The 24,593-nt window shown below is 46.6% G+C and overlaps 1 protein-coding gene across 1 annotated transcript in view; it reads right to left on the reverse strand.

Annotated features, from left to right (window-relative positions):
- Positions 1-23,327, reverse strand: part of LOC112125173 (butyrophilin subfamily 1 member A1-like) — a 32,429-nt gene extending 9,102 nt beyond the window's left edge. Inside the window, exons 1-6 of the mRNA XM_029914047.1 lie at positions 23,262-23,327; positions 22,755-23,006; positions 20,944-21,060; positions 15,372-15,719; positions 8,261-8,542; positions 1,851-1,967 (exon numbers count right to left, since the gene is read on the reverse strand). Of these exons, the coding sequence (XP_029769907.1) occupies positions 1,851-1,967; positions 8,261-8,542; positions 15,372-15,719; positions 20,944-21,049 (853 nt within the window). The 5' untranslated portion in view covers positions 21,050-21,060; positions 22,755-23,006; positions 23,262-23,327. The remainder of the gene's footprint in view (positions 1-1,850; positions 1,968-8,260; positions 8,543-15,371; positions 15,720-20,943; positions 21,061-22,754; positions 23,007-23,261) is intronic.
- Positions 23,328-24,593: the final 1,266 nt, after the last annotated feature.

Genomic DNA, 24,593 nt, shown 5'->3' on the forward strand with positions numbered 1-24,593 from the left:
GGGAAGTGAGTGGGCACCTGACCAAAAGAGCCAATGGGAAGGCTAGAACTTTTTAAAATTGGGAAAAAAACTTCTCTTTGTCTGTCTGTTTTTGTTCTCCGGAGAAGAGGGGAACAGGGCAACAGTTATGCTGTGAGAAGCTGAAGGCCAGGTATGAAAATCATCAGAATGATACCTAGAATTGCTTATTTGGAACCCAGATATGTAAGTAGATCAGAAAATGTGTAGGAAGACACAATTAAGTTTATTTTGTTTATTTCTTATGGCTTGTGGATTCCTCTGTGCTAACCCCAGATGCTTTTGTTGCTTGTAATCTTTAAACTGAACACCCAGAAAACTATTTTTGGTGCTTAATTTTTGGAATTGCTCTTTTAAAATCTAGCAATACCCTGAGTTTTCAGATGTATTTTCTTTCTTTTGTTTTTAATAAAAATTACCTTTTTTAAGAACAGGATTTGGATTTTTGTGTCTTAAGAGGTTTGTGCACATGACTTTTTCGTTAGCTGGTGGCAACAGTTGATTTCTTTATTTTCCTTTCTCAGCTCTTCCCTGGCGATGGGGGAAGTGAAAGGGCTTGAGGGTACCACACAGGAAGGAATTCCCACATGCACCTTCCTGGGTTCCAAGTGGTTTTGCATTTGGGTGGTTGCAGCATCTAACCTTGGGAGTTTAATACAAGCCTGAAGTGGCCAGTATTAATTTTTAGAATCCTTACGGGCCCCCACCTTCTGCACTCAAAGTGCCAGAGTAGGGAATCAGCCTTGACAGCAATACTGTGGACTCAGCCCACATAAAGCCGTGAACTAAACCAGTTCACACCTGGTGCTGACAGAGTGTGTAGGTGACAGTTCTAAAGGTGCAACATCCAGTTCCAACTTTCACAAGTACAAAGCACAAGTAAACAGCACAGCTCCTCTCTGCTTCTCTGAATTACCTGCTTCTGTCCCCACTGGGAAATCATTGTAACAGACATTTCCCCTTCCAATTCTTCTGACACTGGTACATCTCTACATACAGTTCACAGCACTTCAGGTGAGAAAACCCTCCGGGTGGGACTTTCACAGCTGCCTTGGGCGTTTGCACATTCGGTGCCCATTACTGTAAATAAAAATCGGGCATTCAGACCCCCTAGGCAGCTATGAAAACCCCAGCTCCCTATAAACACAGAGATCACTGAAGGACAATTTCTGCCTTTTGTGACCAAAAGGAAAAAAAAAACTACAGCTGACCACTTGTACTACAATAGAGAGTTCACTGCCCCGTTCCTGTAGCAGGAACACAGGCTGAGCAAATCTTAGAGTAGAAAAGTAACTGCTAACCTTTCCATTTGCACAGCCACTACTTTGCACATCTGCAGCTCCTACTTACCTAGATGCTGTGTGGGGAGGGGGGTTCATGCAGAACTGAAGGGCAGAACTGGGCCCTAAGTACCCCCCACCGGTACCCACCCACTCACTCACCCACCCACCCACCCACACAAACACTTTGCATCCTCGTTTTCCTTCAAGGAGCCCAGTTACGTATGTCGGAGCTCCAAGCCCAGCTCACCGAGCCTCACGTGGGTCTTTCAAACTGAGCCATGCTGATCACCTTGGAACAATTCAGGATCACATTCTATTGGGAACCCTGCGTGAGATCTGAAAGGGGGAACCCACTTGACATTTCTCAGTTCAAATATGAAGCCATAATTTATTCAGCTCCCCCTTCACCCTCAGCCTGACTCCCATTGCCTGACACTCTCCTGAAGAACACTGAATCAAATCCCCTTAATCCTGGTCTCTCTACCTTTGGTTTTGATTTTTAATGTCTCTCTATCACACACACCAAATTCCTGCCTCTTGTTAATTTACCTTTTGCTCTGTGCTGCCTCCAGACGCAGTAACTGGCCAGGGGAATGAGAACAGCCAGGACAGCCAGGATCACCCCCAGAGCCACCCGCCAGCGATTGTCTCGTGGGAAAAACAGCTCTGCAAGAGAAAGTGCCATTAACTTGGGTACAAACACGCGCAGAATGAAGGCAGGACCCTGTGACAATGGTGACTCTGTGACTAGTTAAAAGAATCTCACGGTGAGATGTGGCTCCTTTGTGCTTTATTATTCAGCTAATGTAAGTCCAAGCTTTAGCCTGGTTACTGAACATGGTTAATTAATGGGATGGGGGCTGTTGTGGGTAAGGAGGGGGTAGGGTGCAGCTCTACTATGCTACACCTGTGATGTGTCAGTCCATATTATTTATGAAAATATGCTTATTAATATGACATATCTGAGATACACTTTACGCAAGATGGCTCATGTGAGATGTCATTGGAAAGGTTATGATTTACTGAATGTGACTATCCAATTTGTGTGCCTGTATCATTTATATATCTGAAGTTAGGAATATTAACTATGTATCTGTATTTCGACTATGCTACTTTGGGTGATGCCCACCGCCAACACTTCAGGTACAACAATGAAAAAGCCGGACAGTGCTGATGGCCCATCAGCAAGAGACAATGGACTGTAAAAGAGCTTAGTCTTCCTATGAACCTGTGGGTCAGCCTGTGAAGAATGGCTACAGGGGCCCTATAGAGGCATGTGACCATGTCACCTGATACTGGAACCCAGCTTGAATTCTGTACTTTTCCACGAGAAGCGGGGGGGTCAAACTAGGAAACAAAGGACTCCCGCCTTATGCAAATCCTATTTAAGGGGGGGGGGAGTGAGGTAATCCAGGTCCTCAGTTCTCCCCTGTGATGACTGCTGGAAACAACTAAGACTGAACGGGGGGAAAAAATGGACCCAGGCTGGAAGGGTGTCTGGCCTGTGAAGAAGATTATTAGAACCACATTTAGGGTGAGAACTTATATGTAACCAGTTTCTTTAGTGTATTAAGATTAGTTTGCGTGTTTGATTTCATTTGATTAGTAATCTGCTTTGTTCTGTTTGTTACCCCTTTTACCACATAAAATCTGCCTTTTATAGTTAATAACATTTGTTTTGTTTATTATTAAACTCAGTTTCTGTAATTTCTAACTGGGGGGTGGTGACAAGAAGTGCGCACACCTCTCTCCACATTGAGGGAGGGGGCAAATTTCATAATATATCTTTGGGTCTGTACTCCAAGGGAGGTGGACATCTGAATACTGGAGTAAGTCCCTTAAACTGAGACTTCCCAGAGCTGATCTGCAGCTGGATGTGGCCCAGCCTGTGTGTGTGTTGGAGGAGGTTTTAAGAGCCTGGCTCAGCAAGACAGTTTAAAGGGGGCCCGTGCTAGCAGAACAGGTAGACTCAGTTTTATTTCAGCACATCAAGTTCCACGTGCATGGCCATGTAGGCAGGCAGAGCTTCAGAGTCTCAATGCGTGGATGAGACGATGATGTAGAGAGGAGGGGTTTACTTTCATTAGGAACTGGGGAAACTTTTGGGATGGGGGGAGCCTATACAGGAGAGATGGGCTCCACCTAAACCAAAGTGGAACCAGACTGCTAGCACTAAACATTAAAAAAGTTGTAGAGCAGTTTTTAAACTATGAGATGGGGGAAAGCCAACTGCTGCAGAGGAGCATGTGGATCGGACAGAGACTTCTCTTAGGGGAGAGTCTAATGATAGAGAATCTCCAGGTTATAGTCAGGAGCAGAGGATGGAGGAGGATAATGTAAGGGCCAGATCAGATGATAAACATTCACATAAAAAAGAATCTAACACATCAGAAAAGGGCAGACAAATAAACAGTGAAAAGTTTTTAAAGTGCTTGTACACAAATGCTAGGAGTCTAAATAATAAGATGGGTGAACTAGAGTGCCTCGTGATAAAGGAGGATATTGATATAATAGGCATCACAGAAACCTGGTGCACTGAGAGCAATCAATGGGACACAATCATTCCGGGGTACAAAATATATCGGAAGGACAGAACAGGTTGTGCGGGGGAGGGGGGGAGGAGAGTGGCACTATATGTGAAAGAAAATGTAGAATCAAATGAAGTAAAAATCTTAAGTGAATCCACATGTTCCATAGAATCTCTATGGATAGAAATTTCATGCTATAATAAGAATATAACATTAGGGATCTATTATAGACCACCTGACCAGGACAGTGATAGTGATGATGAAATGCTAAGGGAAATTAGAGAGGCTATCAAAATTAAGAACCCAATAATAGTGGGGGATTTCAATTATCCCCATATTGACCGGGAACATTTCACTTCAGGACAAAATGCAGAGATAAAATTTCTCGATACTTTAAATGACTGCTTCTTGGAGCAGCTGGTACGGGAACCCACAAGGGGAGAGGCAACTCTAGATTTAGTCCTGAGTGGAGCGCAGGAGCTGGTCCAAGAGGTAACTATAACAGGACCGCTTGGAAATAGTGACCATAATACAATAGCATTCAACATCCCTGTGGTGGGAAGAACATCTCAACAGCCCAACACTGTGGCATTTAATTTCACAAATGAGGGGGTTAGTTAAACAGAAGTTAAAAAGTACAGTGACTAAAGTGAAATCCCTGCAAGCTGCATGGGCACTTTTTAAAGACACCATAATAGAGGCCCAACTTCAATGTGTACCCCAAATTAAGAAACACAGTAAAAGAACTAAAAAAGAGCCACCGTGGCTTAACAATCATGTAAAAGAAGCAGTGAGAGATAAAAAGATTTCCTTTAAAAAGTGGAAGTCAAATCCTAGTGAGGCAAATAGAAAGGAGCATAAACGCTGCCAAATTAAGTGCAAGCATGTAATAAGAAAAGCCAAAGAGGAGTTTGAAGAACGGCTAGCCAAAAACTCCAAAGGTAATAACAAAATGTTTTTTAAGTATATCAGAAGCAGGAAGCCTGCTAAACAACCAGTGGGGCCCCTTGATGATCGAGATACAAAAGGAGTGCTTAAAGACGAGAAAGTCATTGCGGAGAAAATAAATGGATTCTTTGCTTCAGGCTTCACGGCTGAGGATGTTAGGGAGATTCCCAAACCTGAGCCGGCTTTTGTAGGTGACAAATCTGAGGAACTGTCACAGATTGAAGTGTCACTAGAGGAGGTTTTGGAATTAATTGATAAACTGAACATTAACAAGTCACCGGGACCAGATGGCATTCACCCAAGAGTTCTGAAAGAACTCAAATGTGAAGTTGCGGAACTATTAACTAAGGGTTGTAACCTGTCCTTTAAATCAGCTTCTGTACCCAATGACTGGAAGTTAGCTAATGTAACGCCAATATTTAAAAAGGGCTCTAGAGGTGATCCTGGCAATTACAGACCAGTAAGTCTAACGTCGGTACCAGGGAAATTAGTCGAAACAATAGTTAAGAATAAAATTGTCAGACACATAGAAAAACATAAACTGTTGAGCAATAGTCAACATGGTTTCTGTAAAGGGAAATCGTGTCTTACTAATCTATTAGAGTTCTTTGAAGGGGTCAACAAACGTGGACAAGGGGGATCCAGTGGACATAGTGTACTTAGATTTCCAGAAAGCCTTTGACAAGGTCCCTCACCAAAGGCTCTTAAGTAAAGTAAGTTGTCATGGGAGAAAAGGGAAGGTCCTTTCATGGATTGAGAACTGGTTAAAAGACAGGGAACAAAGGGTAGGAATTAATGGTAAATTCTCAGAATGGAGAGGGGTAACTAGTGGTGTTCCCCAAGGGTCACTCCTCGGACCAATCCTATTCAACTTATTTATAAATGATCTGGAGAAAGGGGTAAACAGTGAGGTGGCAAAGTTTGCAGATGATACTAAACTGCTCAAGATAGTTAAGACCAAAGCAGACTGTGATGAACTTCAAAAAGATCTCACAAAACTAAGTGATTGGGCAACAAAATGGCAAATGAAATTTAATGTGGATAAATGTAAAGTAATGCACATTGGAAAAAATAACCCCAACTATACATACAATATGATGGGGGCTAATTTAGCTACAACAAATCAGGAAAAAGATCTTGGAGTCATCGTGGATAGTTCTCTGAAAATGTCCACGCAGTGTGCAGAGGAGGTCAAAAAAGCAAACAGGATGTTAGGGATCATTAAAAAGGGGATAGAGAATAAGACTGAGAATATATTATTGCCCTTATATAAATCGATGGTACGCCCACATCTCGAATACTGCATACAGATGTGGTCTCCTCATCTAAAAAAAGATATACTCGCACAAGAAAAGGTTCAGAAAAGGGCAACTAAGATGATTAGGGGTTTGGAACGGGTCCCATATGAGGAGAGATTAAAGAGGCTAAGACTCTTCAGCTTGGAAAAGAGGAGACTAAGGGAGGATATGATAGAGGTATATAAAATCATGAGTGATGCGGAGAAAGTGGATAAGGAAAAGTTATTTACTTATTCCCATAATACAAGAACTAGGGGTCACCAAATGAAATTAATAGGCAGCAGGTTTAAAACAAATAAAAGGAAGTTCTTCTTCACGCAGCGCACAGTCAACTTGTGGAACTCCTTACCTGAGAAGGTTGTGAAGGCTAGGACTATAACAGCGTTTAAAAGAGAACTGGATAAATTCATGGTGGTTAAGTCCATTAATGGCTATTAGCCAGGATGGGTAAGAAATGGTGTCCCTAGCCTCTGTTTGTCAGAGGATGGAGATGGATGGCAGGAGAGAGATCACTTGATCATTGCCTGTTGGTCCACTCCCTCTGGGGCACCTGGCATTGGCCACTGTCGGTAGACAGAATACTGGGCTAGATGGACCTTTGGTCTGACCTGGTACGGCCGTTCTTATGTTCTTATGGCTTCCCAAGGGGTCCAACCAATCACAACACCTATTTCCCACTGGCATAAATTCAAGCAGTCCCTAGCCTCTCTGACTGATCCCAAGGCTGCAGCCAGTGGAGACTGACGTTCAAAATTAGAGAATTGTAACCAGTTTCCTGACACCTCCCAACTCTCCTGGCTCACTGGGGCTCAAGGATCTGACTCAAAATATTTTAATGAAGGATTTTAATAAAATCAAAACTTGAGCCTGGCAAGTCAAAGTAAATAGTTCTTCCAGAGTCCTCTTCTCTGGGTCCTGGAGCAATGGCTGACCTCAGGGTACTTCCTAAGTGATTAGTGTGGTGTATTGAAAACTATAAAAATCACCAGCTGTCGCTTTAAATCTTGAGGGATTCCCTTGTCCTGCTTGCAGGCTAGGGGGTCTCTGTAGGGTGCATCCAATGTCAGTCTTATGCATTCCGCTTTCAAAGAGACAGCCTAAAGGAAAGTGGGTAGAGTTCTGCCTTTTTGCTTTAGGGAGCAGCCTGCTTTGTCTCTCTCTGTATTTAGCTGCTGTGTGTTAGAGTTCTGGATTCTCAGAAATAAAGCAGTGTTACATTGCAGCCTTACAGGAAGAGTATTTAGGTTTTGTTTCTAACTTTCTGCGTGTATGCTGTGAACATAACAATCATGTAATACTGAGGGAAATTAGCAGTGCAGCACTTTGAGATCTCAAGTGAATACTGCTTGACAAATGCAACATCCTTATTATTATAGTGATGAAATAGTCATTCTGTATTAACCAAGTTATTTGGTAGATAATAATACATAAAATCTGAACTTTTTTCTAAAAATTAAGATGCTCTTAGACAAGATTTTGTTTCTGCATATAGTGAAGATGGTTAATTAATGGGAAAGGGTGTGTTGGGGGTTGGGTGGAGCTCTGCTATGCTACACCTATCCCCCATTGACATAAGTTCAAGCATTCCCTGGGCTTGTCTAACTGATATCAAAGCTGTGGCCAGTGCAAACTGACCCTCAGAATCAGAGATTTGTGACCTGTTTCCTGACACCCCCAGGTCTCCTGAGCTCAGAGGGGCTCAGCTACTTGAAAGAGTCTGACCCAAAATATGTTAATGAAGGATTTTAATAAAAACAAAACCTGAGTCTGGAAATTCAAAGTAAAAACTCCTCCAGATTCCTGCTCCTTGCACCCAGAGCAATGGGTGACTAGAGTGCTCTTGTTAAGTGATTACCCTGGGCTTGTCTAATTAATCCTGTTTAATTTCAGTGGAGACTTTCCAGCTCAGGCTGAAGCTCAGGCTCTGGGACCTTCTCACCTCGCAGGAACCTAGAGCCTGGTCTCCAGCCCAAGCCCAAACGTCTACACCACAGTTTAACAGTACTTTAGCCTGAGTCAGCTGGCACGGGCCAGCTGCAGGTTTTGGAAGTTGCTCAGGACTTTCCAAGAAGTGCTCAGGACCTTGAAGGTTCAGGCCAATGAACAGGAGACACAGTGACAAATACTCTCTGCCCATGTCTGCAACGTCTCAGTCTATCCATGTGCGGCTGGGACGGGCACTGACCTGCTATGGAAATCGCTGACTCTCTCTCCTGGTTGAGAAGAAGGTTCCTGACACAGCAGGACACTTTCTGGTTGGATTCTTCTGTTATAACAATAGCAATCTCTGTTTGAAACAGGCCATTGGCCTCTGGGGATATGTTTTCAGTGTCTGATGGTAAGAGCTGCCCCTGGAGATCTCTCCACTGAGCCTCGGGTTCTGGGTACCATCCGGCTGATCGACACACAACCCGGATCCCTCCATCCTGATGTCCCTCCACAGAGATGACAGGATCAGAGCCCAAACCTACAGAAGAAATAAATGAACTTGTGACAATCCTACATTGCTCAGTAATGAGCCAAAAGTTTTATTACTCCGTTATCAAAACCTATTTCCCATTAAATTAATAATCAAATGTGAGTCTATGAGTGCGGCTGGTCAGTTAATCTGGTCAGATTCCTATTTAATACACAGCAAGTAAAGTTAATGTTAATGTCAGGGCTGTTCTATTCACAAACTTGCTCAACTTTAGCTAAAACTGACTTCAACGAGAAACTGCAGAACCGGAATTAATTTGCAAACTGGACACCATCAAATTAGGCCTGGGCTACGGGCTCCCTATTGCCTGCTCGGAGCCTAACAGCACTGAGGCTCCCAGCTCCCCGCCAGGAGCCCCACACCCAGAGCCTGGTTGTCTCCTGGACTCTCCGCTCGAGCTGGGAGCCAGACTTTCTTGTCAATTTCATGGAGCAAGGCTGTAGTGTGGAAACTGACATAATTAGGTTGACGTAAGCTGTTTTACATCGACCCAACTCTGTAGTGTAGACCAGGCAACAGTCCACTGCACTATCCACTAGGCAACCCTGCCTCTCATTTACTGCTGTTCTAGCTTATGTGCATGTACTTCATTTTCTCTAGTGATGGTGGATGAGCTGCTCCATAATCCTGCAGTTTCCTGAGCAAGAACAAGGGACTGGTTCTCCCTTTGATGAACACAGACAATATCTCTCACCACACACTGTGTAGTAGGGACAAAAGGTTGAATAAGAAGAACCATTGGAAGGAGCTGAGCACTGCTTAACTGATGAGCAGGAAGGCTAAACTCTTCCACTACTTTCACTTACAAAGCTAACATATTTGTAACCCCCTTGGTGTTTAGAGAGCATGGTCCCTTTAAAACCTGTCCTGGGCAGAGGAAGGCTTTCGGGGACAGACAGCTGTTCTCGCGGGATGGACTTCACCTGAGTAGGGAAGGAAATAGACTTCTGGGAGGGAGGCTGGCTCATCTCATCAAAAGGGCTTTAAACTAGGAACTTGGGGGAGATGGTTGGGAGATGTCCAGTTAATCTACACGCCAGATTCCAACACTGAAAAGGAGGGTGAGGAGATAAGCACAGACATAGGTAGGGGTAGGGAATTGGACATAAGAAAGAGGGGGCAGATGGACAGTATGGGGTCCGTACCAAATTGCATAACTAATGGGAGAAAGGATAAACAGCATACAGTAAGATGTTTATACACCAATGCGAGAAGCCTAGGTAACAAAATGGAGGAATTAGAGCTCCTGGTCCAAACAATGAAACCTGATATCGTAGGAATAACCGAAACGTGGTGGAACGGTAGTCATGACTGGAGTACAGGTATGGAAGGGTATGTGCTGTTTAGGAATGACCGGAAAAAAGGTAAAGGTGGAGGAGTGGCATTGTATGTCAATAATGAGCTTAAATGTAAAGAACTAATAAGTGATGGAATGGATAAGACGGAGTCTGTATGGGCAATAATTACACTGGGTAAAAGAACTACTAGAGCCTCCCCCGAGATAGTGCTTGGGGTGTGCTATAGACCGCCGGGATCTAGCCTGGATGCGGACAGAGAACTATTTAATGTTTTTAGGGAAGTAAAAACTGATAAGAACTGTGTCATCATGGGGGACTTTAACTTCCCAGATATAGATTGGGGAACAAATGCTAGTAACAATAATAGGGCTCAGATGTTCCTAGACGTGCTAGCAGATGAATTCCTTCATCAAGTAGTAACTGAACCGACGAGGGGGGATGCCATTTTAGATTTGGTGCTAGTGAGTAGTGAGGACCTCGTTGAGGAAATGGTTGTAGGGGACAACCTTGGCTCGAGTGACCATGAGCTAATTCGATTTAAACTAAATGGAAGGATTAACAGAAATAATACTGTGACTAAGGTTTACGATTTCAAAAAGGCCAACTTTAATAAATTAAGGCAACTGCTTAGGGAAGTGGATTGGGCTAACACACTTAGGGATCTAAAGGCAGATGACGCCTGGGATTATTTCAAGCTGAAGTTCCACGAGCTGTCCGAGGCCTGTATCCCGAGAAAGGGAAAACGATTAGTGGGCAGGAGATTTAGACCTAGCTGGATGAGCGGGCGTCTCAAAGGGGCGATTAAGAAAAAACAGAAAGCGTACAGAGAATGGAAGAAGGGAGGGATCAGCAAGGAAACCTACCTTATTGAGGTCAGAGCGTGTAGGGATGCGGTGAGAAAGGCCAAAAGCCGTGTAGAGTTGGACCTCGCGAGGGGAATTAAATCCAATAGTAAGAGGTTTTATAGTCATATAAATAGGAAGAAAACAAAAAAAGAGGAAGTGGGACCGCTGAAGAATGTAGATGGAGTGGAAATTAAGAATAATCGAGGCATGGCACAATATCTAAATGAATATTTTGCATCGGTCTTTAATAAGGCTAATGAAGGGTTTAGGAATAGAGTGAGTAGGACAGAGGGGAATAAAGGAGGGGGGATTGACATTACAGTATCAGAGGTGGAAGCCAAACTAGACCAGTTAAACGGGACTAAATCGGGAGGACCGGATGATCTTCATCCTAGAATATTGAAGGAACTGGCGCGAGAAATTGCAAGCCCCTTGGCGATAATTTTTAATGAATCTGTAAACTCGGGGGTGGTACCGCTGGACTGGAGAATAGCTAATGTGGTTCCTACTTTCAAGAAGGGGAAAAAAAGTGACCCGGGTAACTACAGGCCTGTTAGTTTAACTTCTGTAGTATGCAAGGTCTTGGAAAAAATTTTGAAGGAGAAAGTAGTTAAGGACCTTGAGGTGAATGGCAATTGGGACAAATTACAACATGGGTTTACGAAAGGCAGGTCGTGCCAAACCAATCTGATCTCTTTCTTTGAGAAAGTAACAGACCTTCTAGATAAAGGAAATGCGGTGGATCTAATATACCTCGATTTTAGTAAAGCATTTGATACGGTACCGCATGAGGAATTATTGGTTAAATTGGAAAAGATGGGGATCGATAGGAAAATCCAGGGGTGGATAAGGAACTGGTTAAAGGGGAGACTGCAGCGGGTAGTACTGAAAGGTGAACTGTCAGGTTGGAAGGAAGTCACCAGTGGGGTTCCTCAAGGTTCGGTTTTGGGTCCGATTTTATTTAATCTATTCATTACTGACCTCGGAACCGAATGTAGAAGAGGGCTGATAAAGTTTGCGGATGACACAAAGTTGGGAGGGATTGCCAATTCGGAGAAGGATCGGGATATTCTGCAGGGAGACTTGGATGACCTTGTAAATTGGAGCAATAATAATAGGATGAGATTTAATAGTGAGAAGTGTAAGGTGATGCATTTAGGGATGACTAATAAGAATTTCAGTTATAAGCTAGGGACGCATAGGTTGGAAGTGACGGAGGAGGAGAAGGACCTAGGAGTCCTGGTAGATCACAGGATGACTATGAGTCGGCAATGCGACGTGGCTGTGAAAAAAGCTAATGCGATCTTGGGATGCGTTAGGCGAGGTATTTCTAGTAGGGACAGGGAGGTGCTGCTTCCGTTATACAAGGCACTGGTGAGACCTCATTTGGAGTACTGTGTGCAGTTCTGGTCTCCTATGTTTAAAAAGGATAAACTCAAACTGGAACGGGTACAGAGAAGGGCCACTAGGATGATCCGAGGAATGGAAAACCTTTCCTATGAAAGGAGACTCGAGGAGCTGGGTTTGTTTAGCCTAACCAAAAGACGGCTGAGGGGGGATATGATTGCTCTCTTTAAATATATCAAAGGGATAAATACCAGGGAGGGAGAGAAATTATTTCAGCTCAGTACTAATGTGGACACGAGAACGAATGGATACAAACTGGCCGTGGGGAAATTTAGGCTTGAAATTAGACGAAGGTTTCTAACCGTCAGAGGGGTGAAATTTTGGAACAGCCTTCCAAAGGAAACGGTGGGGGCGAAAGACCTCTCTGGCTTCAAGATTAGGCTAGATAAATTTATGGAGGGAATGGTTTGATGAGATAACGTGATTTTAGTCAATTAGGCAATAACGGCCATCGCTGGTAAAATGAGGGTCTGGCTAGAGAATCTTGCCTGTATGCTCGGGGTTCTACTGATCGCCATATTTGGGGTCGGGAAGGAATTTTCCTCCAGGGTAGATTGGCAGAGGCCCTGGAGGTTTTTCGCCTTCCTCCTCAGCATAGGGGAGGGGTCGCAAGCTGGAGGATTCTCTGCGACTTGAAGTCTTTGGATCACGATCTGGAGACTTCAACAGCTGAGATAAGGGAAAGTGGGGGGGTCAGCTTTTGTGGCCTGCATTATGCGGGAGGTCAGACTAGATGACCATATTGGTCCCTTCTGACCTTAAAGTCTATGAGTCTATGAGTCTATGAGAAGTGCTGGGTGTTCCAGGGGGAGGAGCATAGGCACCAGCTTCCTCCAGGCCTGTGGGGTGGGGTGCTTAACCTCCCACTCTGCCCCAGGCACCGCCCACACCCCACCTCTGCTCCCAAGTCCCCACCACCACCCCGCCTCTTCCTGCCCCTGCCCGGCCTCTTCCCCACCTCTTCCTGCCCAGTTCTGCCCCCTCCCCTAAGCACACCCAACCCTCACTCTTCTGCCTCCCTCCCAGCGCCTCCTGCACACCGTGGAACAGCTGACTGCAGTGGGCGGTAGGCGCTGGGAGGAGGGGGAGGAATTTATCACTGGGGCCACCGGCAGACGGGAGGTGCTGGGGGAAGGGGGTAGATGGCTGCCAGTGGGTGCTAAGCACCCGCTAATTTTTTTCCATGGGTGCTCAAGCCCTGGAACACCTATGGAGTCAGCACCTATGGGGAGGAGGGTGGAGAGAGGGAGAGTGACAGGGCATGTGTGTCTGTAGCTCCCAATAAGAGAAGCAGCTGAGAACCTGTCCAAAGCCCAGGAGGGACAGAGCAGCTGACTGGGGACACCCAGGACAAGAGCCAGGAGGAGCATTGTGACAGGAAGGAATGACCTGAGGACAAACCAGAGCTGAACCCAGTATCCCTGTCACCCAGAGCTGTATGGGGCCCTGAATACTGGGGCTTGTGACCTTGCATTGGGAATAAAGAGGGAGGCTGTAGCCAGGCAAGTGGGGAGGTTGTTGCTCTGTGGGGCTTTGCAGAGAGCGGCAGAAGAGGGCTCCGGAGGGGTTTGCTGGGGAAAGTTCAATGGCGCCAAAGGCGGTCAGGAGCATCCAAGACTCAGCACTGCACTGGAACTCCGCCCAGGACTCCTGAACTCTGAGTAGACGCAGTGCTTGGCATCGACCCTTTTATGTTCTGGTACCACTGGGGCCTTGTGTTGGATCTCAGCCTGTTTTATCAATCACCACCACCCCTATATTCCCCCTGTTGTTTTTCTACCTTCATCCCTCTGTAAATAAATATTTCCCCTTCCTATATTCATTGTACTATTCCGGTGTGTGTGTGTGTTTACCCCAGAGGATTTCGAACAGGTGTCCCTGGGGCAGGGACGACTCATGCCTGCCAACAGTGTGTGTGTGTGTGGGGGGGGGGCAGAGTGATGGCAGCTGGCTAACAGCAGTATTACTAGGCATGCTCAGTAAAAGCCAGGCAGCAAATCTGGGGGAGCACGTGACCCCGCATGCTCCCTGATGTATCACCTGTGCCCTGGCTTCGAAGGGAGTTACCCTGCTATGCTCCAGTGCGCATCTGTTCCTGGCAGGAGCCGCTCTGCAGAGCAGACTCCATCGCGGCCACAGGAGCTCTATAGTTACATATTAATTCCCAACAAATACTTGTCAATGAAGAATTGCGGTTGCCCAGCAGGGCCTTGTGCCTTTCCAAAATACAGAGGGTGGCTAAACTTAAATTTCTGAAACCCAAGAGATACAAAACAACAGCACATACCACCCCAGCCCTGTAACCTTAACTCTGCCTCCTGGGATGGCATAGGGGCTGGGAACGGTTCAGTGAGGGTGGTGCCATAATAAACAGGTATGAGGAAGGGCTATGAGAAGGTGCCATTGCTTGTTTTGTGTTTCTTGGATTTGTTTTTCAGCATCTACCTGCCTACACTCCCACTGCCTTCCCCGTGTTCGCAGTCACCGTAGTGACTGGTGGAGGGATTAATTCGAGCAGGCTGGAAGAGCTGTCACTGTGATATGAGGAGAGGGATCATGTTTGCTTCATTTCAGTGCTGAGGTCTGTAGGCTGTGACAGTAGAAGTGCACAGAGGTGTCTTATTGCCATGGGGATTGTCAGCAGTCTGGTGTTTGCTTCACCAGACCTAAACCTCATGTCACAGTTACAGAACTAGCTACACCTGTCCCCTTCTGGTCTGTCTGGTAGCACCTTCAGGCATCAGGCCACCTGCCTTCACCTGTCCTGGAGGGAATTCCTCAACTCTTCCACTCTTACACAAGGCACAGGGCTACTGGACCCTGTGCATCGAGCACTGTTACCCTGTGCATGCCAGACACCAGCCAAAATCAATCCCAGCTGGTGACATCAATGTGAGGATGAGCAGCTATTGTTTGGTACCAGGTGTGCACAAAAAAGTTGTAATCACAACATGTTAATGTCATCTGACTTTTCAGGGGTGTTTGTGTATCTCATTAACCCCTTGCTCTAATGACCTCAAATTTAGCTCACTAACCACACCCCAGAGTCCAATGCGTCACAGAAGTTTTCAAGAGAATCTGAGTATGTGTATGGAGTTTAGAACCCTCATAAAATATAGCCATAAACAGTGAACTAGAATCAATCTTAACCAGAGCAGAGCTACCCCCCACCATAATGAGAAAAATCAAGTGTCATCTCACAATGAACCCTCTGACTCCACTTATTACCCTGTTGAAGATGTCAAAGTATCAGAACAAGTCACTGACCTGCCACCTGCAGTTCCAAAAAAGCTTCTTCATAAGTGACAGTGGACTGAAAACGACACTTGTACTGCCCATCGTCAGAGGGTCGGATATCGCGTATTCTCAGGGAAACACTCCCATTGGTGATGTCGTCTTTCAAGAGCTCAGTTCTTCCTCGATATTCTAACATCTGCTCACCGTACTGATCCTGCCCATCACGGTACAGGTGCACGACTGCAGAGAACTCGGATCGGAACCATCTCAGCTCCATGTTCTCAGCGCTCATCCTGGGGGAGAGGTGGCAGGGCAGGACGGCCTCCCCACCTAGAGAGGCAGTGACTGGATGGTCAGGTCCAGCCACTGTGAAATGTGCTGTGAAATGCACAATGAAAAATTGAAGTTAAATTGGCGAGGGACTGGGAGTGGCATTAACTCAGCAGTAAGACACACAGTAAGAGAATGCCCTGAGTTAGACGTGAACACCATATACCCAGGCAGTGCCCTAGACATGACTATGAGTACAGACAGTCACAGGCTTGGGGTAACTGCACCTCTGACCCCCTCTGTGGACTGCTCAAGGAACGTCCCCTTAGGTCTCAGGCCTCCAGCTGTCACCTCTCCCTGGGCAGGAACCCACATCCCTCTCCCTCCACACTGGGGTTTTAGGCTTGCACCCCCCTTCAATTAACTGGTTTTCCCAGCACGCCTGACCAAAGAACAGCACCTGAACTTTGCTTTCACTCCCAGGGCTATGAATAGTGTGTGCCAATGGTTACCAGTAATCAAACGGCTCTTCCAAAGCAGAGAACATTGAAGGATAAAAGCCTGACAGAAAAGTTACCATAAACCAATTGAAGGTCTGAACATGTTACACTTATCCCAAAGGATTCTCATTTGGCACATGGGACTCATTGGTAGGGTCCTAAGTCTTTCAAAACCTTCTCTAAGGGTTTGTTCTTTTGGCTAAGAAGTCACGTCAGTTTGTAGTCCAAGATCCCAGACCTCCAACCAGTTTAAATCGAGGGTTTATACCAAAAATCTTTGTTCTCTTGGGCTTCTGGGACCTGTCCTGAACTAGTTTAAGCAACTTTCCCTGGGGGTGGTACTTCTCCCGAGCTGTTATCTGTCCCAGAAGTCATTACCCCACATGGCTTGTAGATACTGGAGGAGATGGGGTAACCCTCCCCCATGGAGTGGTTTACAATCCTGAGCCCACAAAGACACATATAGCACAGGGGTTCTCAAACTTCATTGCACCACAACCCGCTTCTGACAACAAAAATTACTACACGACCCCAGAATGGGGGAACCAAATTCCAAGCCCAAGCCCCACCATCCTGGCTTGGCGGGGGGCAAAGCGAAAGCCCAAGGGCTTCAGCTCCAGTCAGGGGGGCCTGTAACCTGAGCCCCGCCACTCAGGGCTGAAGCCATTGGGCTTTGGCTTTAGCCCCAGGCAGTGGGGCTCGAGCTTCTTCTTTGGACCCGAGCGGTGGGGCTCGGGCTTTGGCCCTCTGGAAGTCTAATGCCAGCCCTGGCGACCCATTAAAACAGGGTCATGACCCACTTTGGGGTCCCGACCCATAGTTTGAGAACCGCTGATATAACACATATAGATACTATTTATAAAAGGGATACAAAGACACATTCATAGTTCCCAAAATACCACGTGTGGTTGCAATATCTGTCACACAGAGTACACAAGTAAATGTTATACATTGTCCATATTTTCTCTGACTAGGGCTCTGACTTCTCATGGGCACCTTGAGTATAATGGATATTGGGGGGTCTGGTTCGCTGCTACACAAGGACCCTTCATGATGCTGAAGTGCAGGGGCCTCTGCAACTAGTGTAGGGATGGTGTAAGGGTCTGCAAGGTGTAAAGATATGAAAATAGCTCATCACTATGCAGGCAAAGTTAGAGCTCAGATAACAGAGAGAGGGGAGGAAGCAGGTAAAAAAGAGCAGGGGGCAGAGAACCAGCCATTGTGGAACTGCACAGGAAGGGGGCATCTCAGGGCAGAGACTCAGCATCAGGAGAGACCGAGAGAGCTGGTTAAATTAGGAGGATGGAAACCACAGCAGGAGGGAACCAAAATGCCAGAGTAGCTGTGCAGGTAGCCCCGGGGGTGGAGTGGATCACTATAAGGTAGTGGTCCCCAACCTTTTTGTGGCCAATAGCACATTCATGTTTTCAGAAGAGTGTGGCGGGTGCCAATAATTTTTCAAGGCTTATTTTGAATTTGTACATTAAATAATACGAAAAACATCATATTTAATATTACATAATATATGAATCCATAAGATAAAAAAGGTAATTTTACATGTAAAAGATATTAATTAAATTATTCGGCAATTACTCTTTCACCTTAGCATGTGAATTTGCTCTTTTTTATCTACCTGTAAGAAAAATTAAGGAGTTTTTACAAAATATCATAAACAGTTTTCATCTTATTTATTTTTAAAAAGTAAAATTATTTTTTGATGGGACAGTTTTTTGGAAAAATTTAGACTAGCTGTAGCAGAAAGTGAGGCTAGTAATATTTCAGTACTATATATAAAACATTGTTGAACTGCTGGCCCAAATATATTTATTATTCTTACTTTAACATAGATAGCCAGTTATGGTTAATTAAAAAATATTCTTTGTATTGTTACTTGTATCTGGATTTCAATAAACAAACAAACAAATATGAAAAAAAGTTAAACACAAGTTAATCATGCGCACTCATCAGCACTTAATGGAAAATAAGTATCATTAATTCACGTTTTTTCTAATAAAGTCAGTGTGATTTTTGGCACTGCATTGCTTCAGACAATTTTTCATAGTTGGGAGAGTAGGATGATATTCCCGTTTGTAAGCAATCGTCAAGATGGGCATCTGTAAGCTGAGATCTGTATTTTGATTTTATGATGTTCATTGTTGAAAACAGAACTTCGCATAGATAAGTGGAACCGAAATAAGATTTTATTTTGTATGCTACATTTTTTAAGGCAGGAAACTTTTTTCGGTCAACCAGATTCCAAAAGTTTTCATCTGTTGCACAGGATTTTAGAATAATATCATTTTGAAGGTCCAAAATCTCCAGTTCCATGTCTTCTGTTCTTACTTGAATGAGACTCGCAATTGATGTAGCCATTTCTGTTACCTCTATTTGGCAAGTAAAATGATTCACAAGAAAGGCAACTACAGGCTCAATGATGGTGAACTGTTGAAATCTCCTTTCAAATTGTTCCAGAAGTGTTTGAATGTGGATAACAAATGGTGATGGATTAAAATCACTGACACATACCATTTTCTTCATACTTGGGAAATGTACGAGAGACTTTGTCTTCATATGTGACATCCACAAGATCAGTTTTGCTTTGAATGATTTTACAGAACCTATCATTTGAGCCACATGTTTGTCTTTTCCCTGGAGCTCAAGATTTAAATTGTTCAATTTGTCAGTGATGTCAGCAAGAAAAGCCAAGTCCATTAACCAGCTGGAGTCTTCTAGTTGCTCAAAGTTCTGATTTGTGGACTTCAGAAATTCTTTAATCTCTTCAATTAGGCTTAAAAAATGTGCAAGAACTTTACCTTTGCTCAGCCATCGTACTTCTGTGTGCAAGATCAGATTGCTTATCATCAACATCTTCCAACAGGGCCTTAAAAACTCGGTGTTGCAAAGGTTTCACTCGAATAGAGTTAATTATTTTAATAACGACATTCATGACGTGTTGAAAAGAAAGAACTTTGACGCACAAAGCTTCTTGGTGGATAATGCAATGATAAGACATAAAGTTCAGAAAGGATTCATTCTTCTTGCAGAGTGCAATGAATCCATTGACGCTGCCCATCATTGCTGGTGTCCCATCAGTGGTGATCCCAGACAGCTTGTGTAGTTGCATACTAATTGATGTTGCGTATGATTTGAATAAATTATAGATGTCCTCACCCTTTGTTCACCCTTTCGTAGGCAATACTTTTAGTAACTCTTCTTTTATGGTGAAGTCACTAAATATCATCTTCACCATAACTGCCAACTGCGCTGTATCCGATATATCTGTTGACTCATCGAACTGCAGTGAAAACCAGTCACATATTTCCAAGTCATCCTTTAGCTGAGTTTGCATGTCGCTTGAAATTGCATGTATCCTCCTCGTAACTGTGTTGTCTGATAACTGCAAGTCTTGTATTGCCAACAAAATCTCACCCTTGTTAGGAAATCCTTCAAACAGGCAAACAGCACCAGTCAAAAATGCTTCCTTCAACAATTCACCATCTTGAAAGGGTTTTTTCTTCTTTGCGAGCAGATGAGCAATTTTAAAGGAAGCAATAGTAGCACTTTTAGACTTTACCACTTGTCTAGTGAAAACAGATTGTTGGGCAGATAGAAGAAAATGAATCAACTCAAATCAAACCTTTTTCAACTCAGATTTAAGTGGATGGCTAATGTCAAAAGAGCCATGATTAGTTTCGAAATGGCGTTCGACATTATGTTTTTTCGGCACTGCAACAGTATCACCGCACAATAAGCAAAGACATTTCCCTTTGTTTTCAATAAAACAATAGGATTCTTCCCACTCTGCGTTGAAATAATACGTACGTTGTCTTTTATTTGAACCACTCATTTTGGGGGAAAATGTTAAAAAAATAATAAATCACAAAGCATGAGAAAAAAAGCACGTGCCTGGGGCGGCACATGCTAAGGGGCAGCATTCTGTCCATTCTTGGGGCGGCAGAGTCCGAGTGGTTTTTTTTTTTTTTCCCTGCTTCGGCAGTTCGGGCAGGTTTTTTTGTTTTGTTTTGCGTTTTGGCAGTTTGGGCGGTGGCAGTCCGAGCCCCTTTTCCTTTCTTTTGTTGGCAGTTCTGAGCAGTGTGGAGAGAAGCCAGAGAGAAGACGCAGCCCCGTGCCTGCTGGGGACAGAGAACACCAGCGCCCGCAGCCTGCAGCCCCGGAGTTCTCTGTCCCCGGCAGGTGCGGGGCTGTGGCTTCTCTCCCCTGCTGGGCACTACTTCTCACACCGTGTGACTAAGCGGGTGCACATAGATACCCCGGCGGGTGCCATGGTGCCCCAGGGCACCATGTTGGGGACCACTACTATAAGGCCTTCACCAATGGCACAGAATAAAGAAGACAGCAAATATCCTCACATCCTCACTGACACATGAGGTTTACCTCTCAGCCTTAGTCAGATGTGCCCAATGCAGTACGAATGGCTTGTGTGTTTTCGATTCATAACCAGAGAGTTGGGGATTCATGATTCTTTGGGGCTGAAGAGTCTGATCTGTGACTGATACAGTCCGGCAGTGTAGTGTAAAGGAATTGGGTAGTTTCCCTTTAAATAGTTTGTGAGCCCCATAGTGATGCTCACCATGTTCTATATCTTAGAAGCTACCAGTTAGAGCAGCAGTGTGCGTGTAGCTAGGCCTGACAAGATTGCATATAGGTAGCAAACATGGTTACTAGGGACCCAGCTGTGCCCTGTGGTTTCTCCACATTGCTGGTTGTGGGCAGGTTGAGCAGACGTGGTTTACAAGACAAGGCAGTGATGTGAGATGCACGGTGATGACCAGCAACAGCAGCAAACCCAGCAAGGAGATTGGAGCTCCTACCTGACGCCAGCCTGTGAACCTGTAGAGCGAGGCAGAGAGCGACGTAGCTGGGCAAAGCGGAGCTCATTGTGGAGCCGGGGGAGAACGAGGGAACCTTCCCCGTCATCGTAGCTTGGTCTGGGGAACAGGAGAAATCACAAACCAGATGGCAAGTGAGTGTGACGCAGTGACAGGACAGTACCATGGGGCAGTGTAGAGGATGTAACAAGCCTCATTGCTGCCTAACGTACACGGGAAGGGAGGGGATTTCCCCCACAGTCCTCGTCTGCCCTGGCTCTGAGCAGGGTTAGATGTCACTGTGCCAGCAACTGGTCCATACCACGTTCACACCATGGCTGACATCCGTGGAGCTGTCTGGTCTTATTTAGATTTTAATACACTCTCAAGAGAGGGGACGGTCCCTCACTACTGGTGTGTACGGTGCCCGGAACAATCAGGCACCCGTCTTGCTTGGGGCATTTAGATACTCCTGTAGAATGGGACATATTAAGGAAAACAAGCCAGTGCAGGCAGGGCCATTGAATGTGCTATGAATGGCCACTAATTGCTGTGGGGAAAAGTGGCTCCATCTCCCAACCACACCTGTCCTCGGTGAGGGACCTCTGGGGATTTCCCAATAAGCAGATCAGTCCCTGGCCTCGATGATTTTGCATGTCAGTGACCCACTCTCATTGCCTCCAGCATTGGCGCTATGTCATGAATGAATTCTGAGCAGGGTCCCCACGTCTCTGTGCCCCTGGGATCTGCAACATTTAAACTGCTCTAAGGATCCGTCTCCACTGCAGCTGGGAGCGAGCGTCCCCGTGGGGTAGACAGACATGTGCTGGCTCTGCTGGAACTAGCACACTGAACACGGCAGTGTACCTTTGGTAGCCCAGGCAGCAGCTCAGGTTACGTGCCAGGATCACAGTGGGTATGTACTTGGGCAGCTAGCTCAAGCCGCTACCCATGCTACACTGCTGTTTTTATTGTACTATCTTGAGCAGAAAGAACGAGGAGTACTTGTGGCACCTTAGAGACTAACAAATGTATTTGAGCATAAGCTTTCGTGGTCTAAAGCCCACTTCATCAGATGCACGCAGTGGAAAATACAGTAGGAAGCATGCATACATCCACTGCATGCATCTGATGAAGTGGGCTTTAGCCCACAAAAGCTTATACTCAAATACATTTGTTAGTCTCTAAGGTGCTACAAGTACTCCTGTTCTTTTTGCTGATACAGACTAACACAGCTACCATTCTGAAATCTATCTTGAGCATGTGTCTGTCTGTTTATGGTGGGAATTGCACCGCCCAGCAGCGGTGGAGATGTACCCTTAGAGACAAAGAGCTTTAGGCTCACGCTGTACCCAGACACGCAACCCCTGCCAGGCTGTGCGGTGGTGTAAAATCCTCCCAGGAACTAGAAGGTGCCTGTAAGTTCCCCTACAGCCACCCGGGCCAGTGTTGCCCACAGAGCGCCCAGTGTTGGACTGGAAGGGAATGTGACCAGGGCTCCAGGTCACAGACTCATGGACTTCCCTACTAACTCCCCCTCCCCCCCCAGCGCTCTGTCAGTGGGAGCCCTGGGGGAGGAGATGAAGCACTCCCTGCTCTGGCAGGCACCCACAGGGTGGGCGGCAGTGGTAACAGCACCTGCCCTCCCTCGGGGCAATGGCCCTGCAGACCCAGGTGGAGCTGGGAGGGATTCACTGATTGTGGACCAAGGGTTTTCTCTTCTAGTCTTTCGCCCCCTGCCTCCGGAACTTCAGTTTAGTGAGTTAATAACAAAGGGGGGGGGGGGAGAGAAACACAAATACACACACACACACCTGTCACAAAGGGAGCCCAGCTCTGTGCCAGCGTCCCAGTCTGTGTTCAGATGAACAGAGAAATCTCTGAATTTGCAGGGACATTCCCACCGCCAGGTTTACATTCAGAGTCAGGAGGTGCCAGTTTCTCCTGAGAATCCCTTCAGTGAGGCCCATTGGTGATAACAGCCCTCAGTGCCGTGTGTCCGGAGATCTCAGACCGAGCCGTGCAGCTGGGGATCCAGAGCCCGGAGCTCCCCTCCCTGCTGCACCCTGGAAAGAAGCTTTGAATCAGAAAGTCTGGAAGGTTCCACAAAATTCTACAAAGTTCTAGAACATTCTAGGAGGTTGGTGACAAATGAGCCACATAAGGAAATCCTGAAACATTTTACTTCAAACATTCGATTTTTCCTTTTATCGCTAACAACAAAAACAGCCCCCAAGCCCCGCGCCCCCCCAGCCTGGCACCCCAGGCAGTCGCCTCGGTTACGTGCCCCTAAATCCGGCCCTGGTCCCCATGTCACTCACCGAGGCTGCAGCACCAGTTACATTTGTTACATTTGTAGCTGAAGTGACGGGGCCGAGCCCCCTCCCCGCCTGGGCCTGACACGCGCTTCAGAACTGAAAGTACCAGAGTAGCGGGAAGTTGAAGTCAAGGTCTGTGTCCCCGGCTGGTGGGGGCGGAGCAAATTCCTCTTAAAGTAACAGCCCCCCCGCAGGGCCCGGAGCTGGGGGGGGCTGGGAGGGGCAGTTTGCCGGGGGAGCCAGTGTAGGGGTGTCAATGCCCCCCCCAGCTGCTGTTCCTGCTCCCCAGGGATCGCTGGGGTCTCAGTAATGGGGCAGAACAATGAAGAGTCTTTGTGGCACGTTAAAGACTAAGAAATGTCGTGATGAGGTGGGTTTTAGCTCATGCCCAAATAAATTTGTTAGTCTCTGAGTCTACGGTGCCACAAGGACTCGCCCTTGTTTTTGCTGATGCAGACTAACAGGGCTTCCCCTCTAAACCTGGCAGAATGAGGAAGGTGGAGGAGGGAGGGATGCTGGGGGGAGCTGAAATCCGGAGTGACTGAGTGGGAACGGGGCGGGAAGCAACAGCTGATCAATGGGGGGGGGGGGATCAGAACGGACTGAATGTGACTCAGGCACTGCCGGGCTGCAGCTGGCTCGGCTCCTGCAGGCGCTCAGGGGAGCAAAGCGGGGGGTGGGGCGGGGGCGCGCAGCAGCTCTGGGACTCGCAGACCCCCGCCCCCCCGGGAGCAGAGCTGGGGCGAGGAGGGGCGGTTGGTGCAGAGTCACTTTCCTGCCCGGCCCCGGCCCTTCCCCCGGGTCTCTTCCCTCAGCTGCAGGCTCCGGAGCTGCTGTCTGCAGAGCCCGGGGCTGGTTCCCGCCCCCGGAGAAAGTCGTCCCCCGTCCCGCCCCCGGAGTGCAATGGCCAGGTCTGAGTGTCGGTGAAAGCTCCGGGGGGCTCAGGGCTGGGGCTAGAGGAGGATCCTGGAGGGAAGCGACGGGTCCCATCACTGTTACGCTGTAACCAGCAGCCCGGAGAGGAGGAGTCCGTGGGGCTCCCTCGGCTGGATTCTTGTGAATCACATGAGTTCCTCTCCCCCCAGCCCCGATCCTTCCAAAACAGGGAACAGGAGCAGGCGGGGGAGCACAGCCCAGATCTGGTGCCCTGTCCCTGCTGCTCCACAGAGATGCTCCCAGCCACCGAAGTCCCTTAGGTGCCTGTTTCTGCGGCTAGCCATGTGCACTGTTGCCTCCCACTAGGCACCCCCATGCCTATCTCCTGCCCAATACCTAGCACGAACCGTGACCCTGGGGAAGACAGGTGCTCCTCTGCTTATCTCGCCTGCAGGGTCT

Source organism: Terrapene carolina, unplaced genomic scaffold, assembly GCF_002925995.2.
Source record: "Terrapene carolina triunguis isolate 2854851 unplaced genomic scaffold, T_m_triunguis-2.0 Scaffold28843, whole genome shotgun sequence".
In the NCBI taxonomy this organism is placed as follows: Eukaryota; Metazoa; Chordata; order Testudines; family Emydidae; genus Terrapene; species Terrapene triunguis.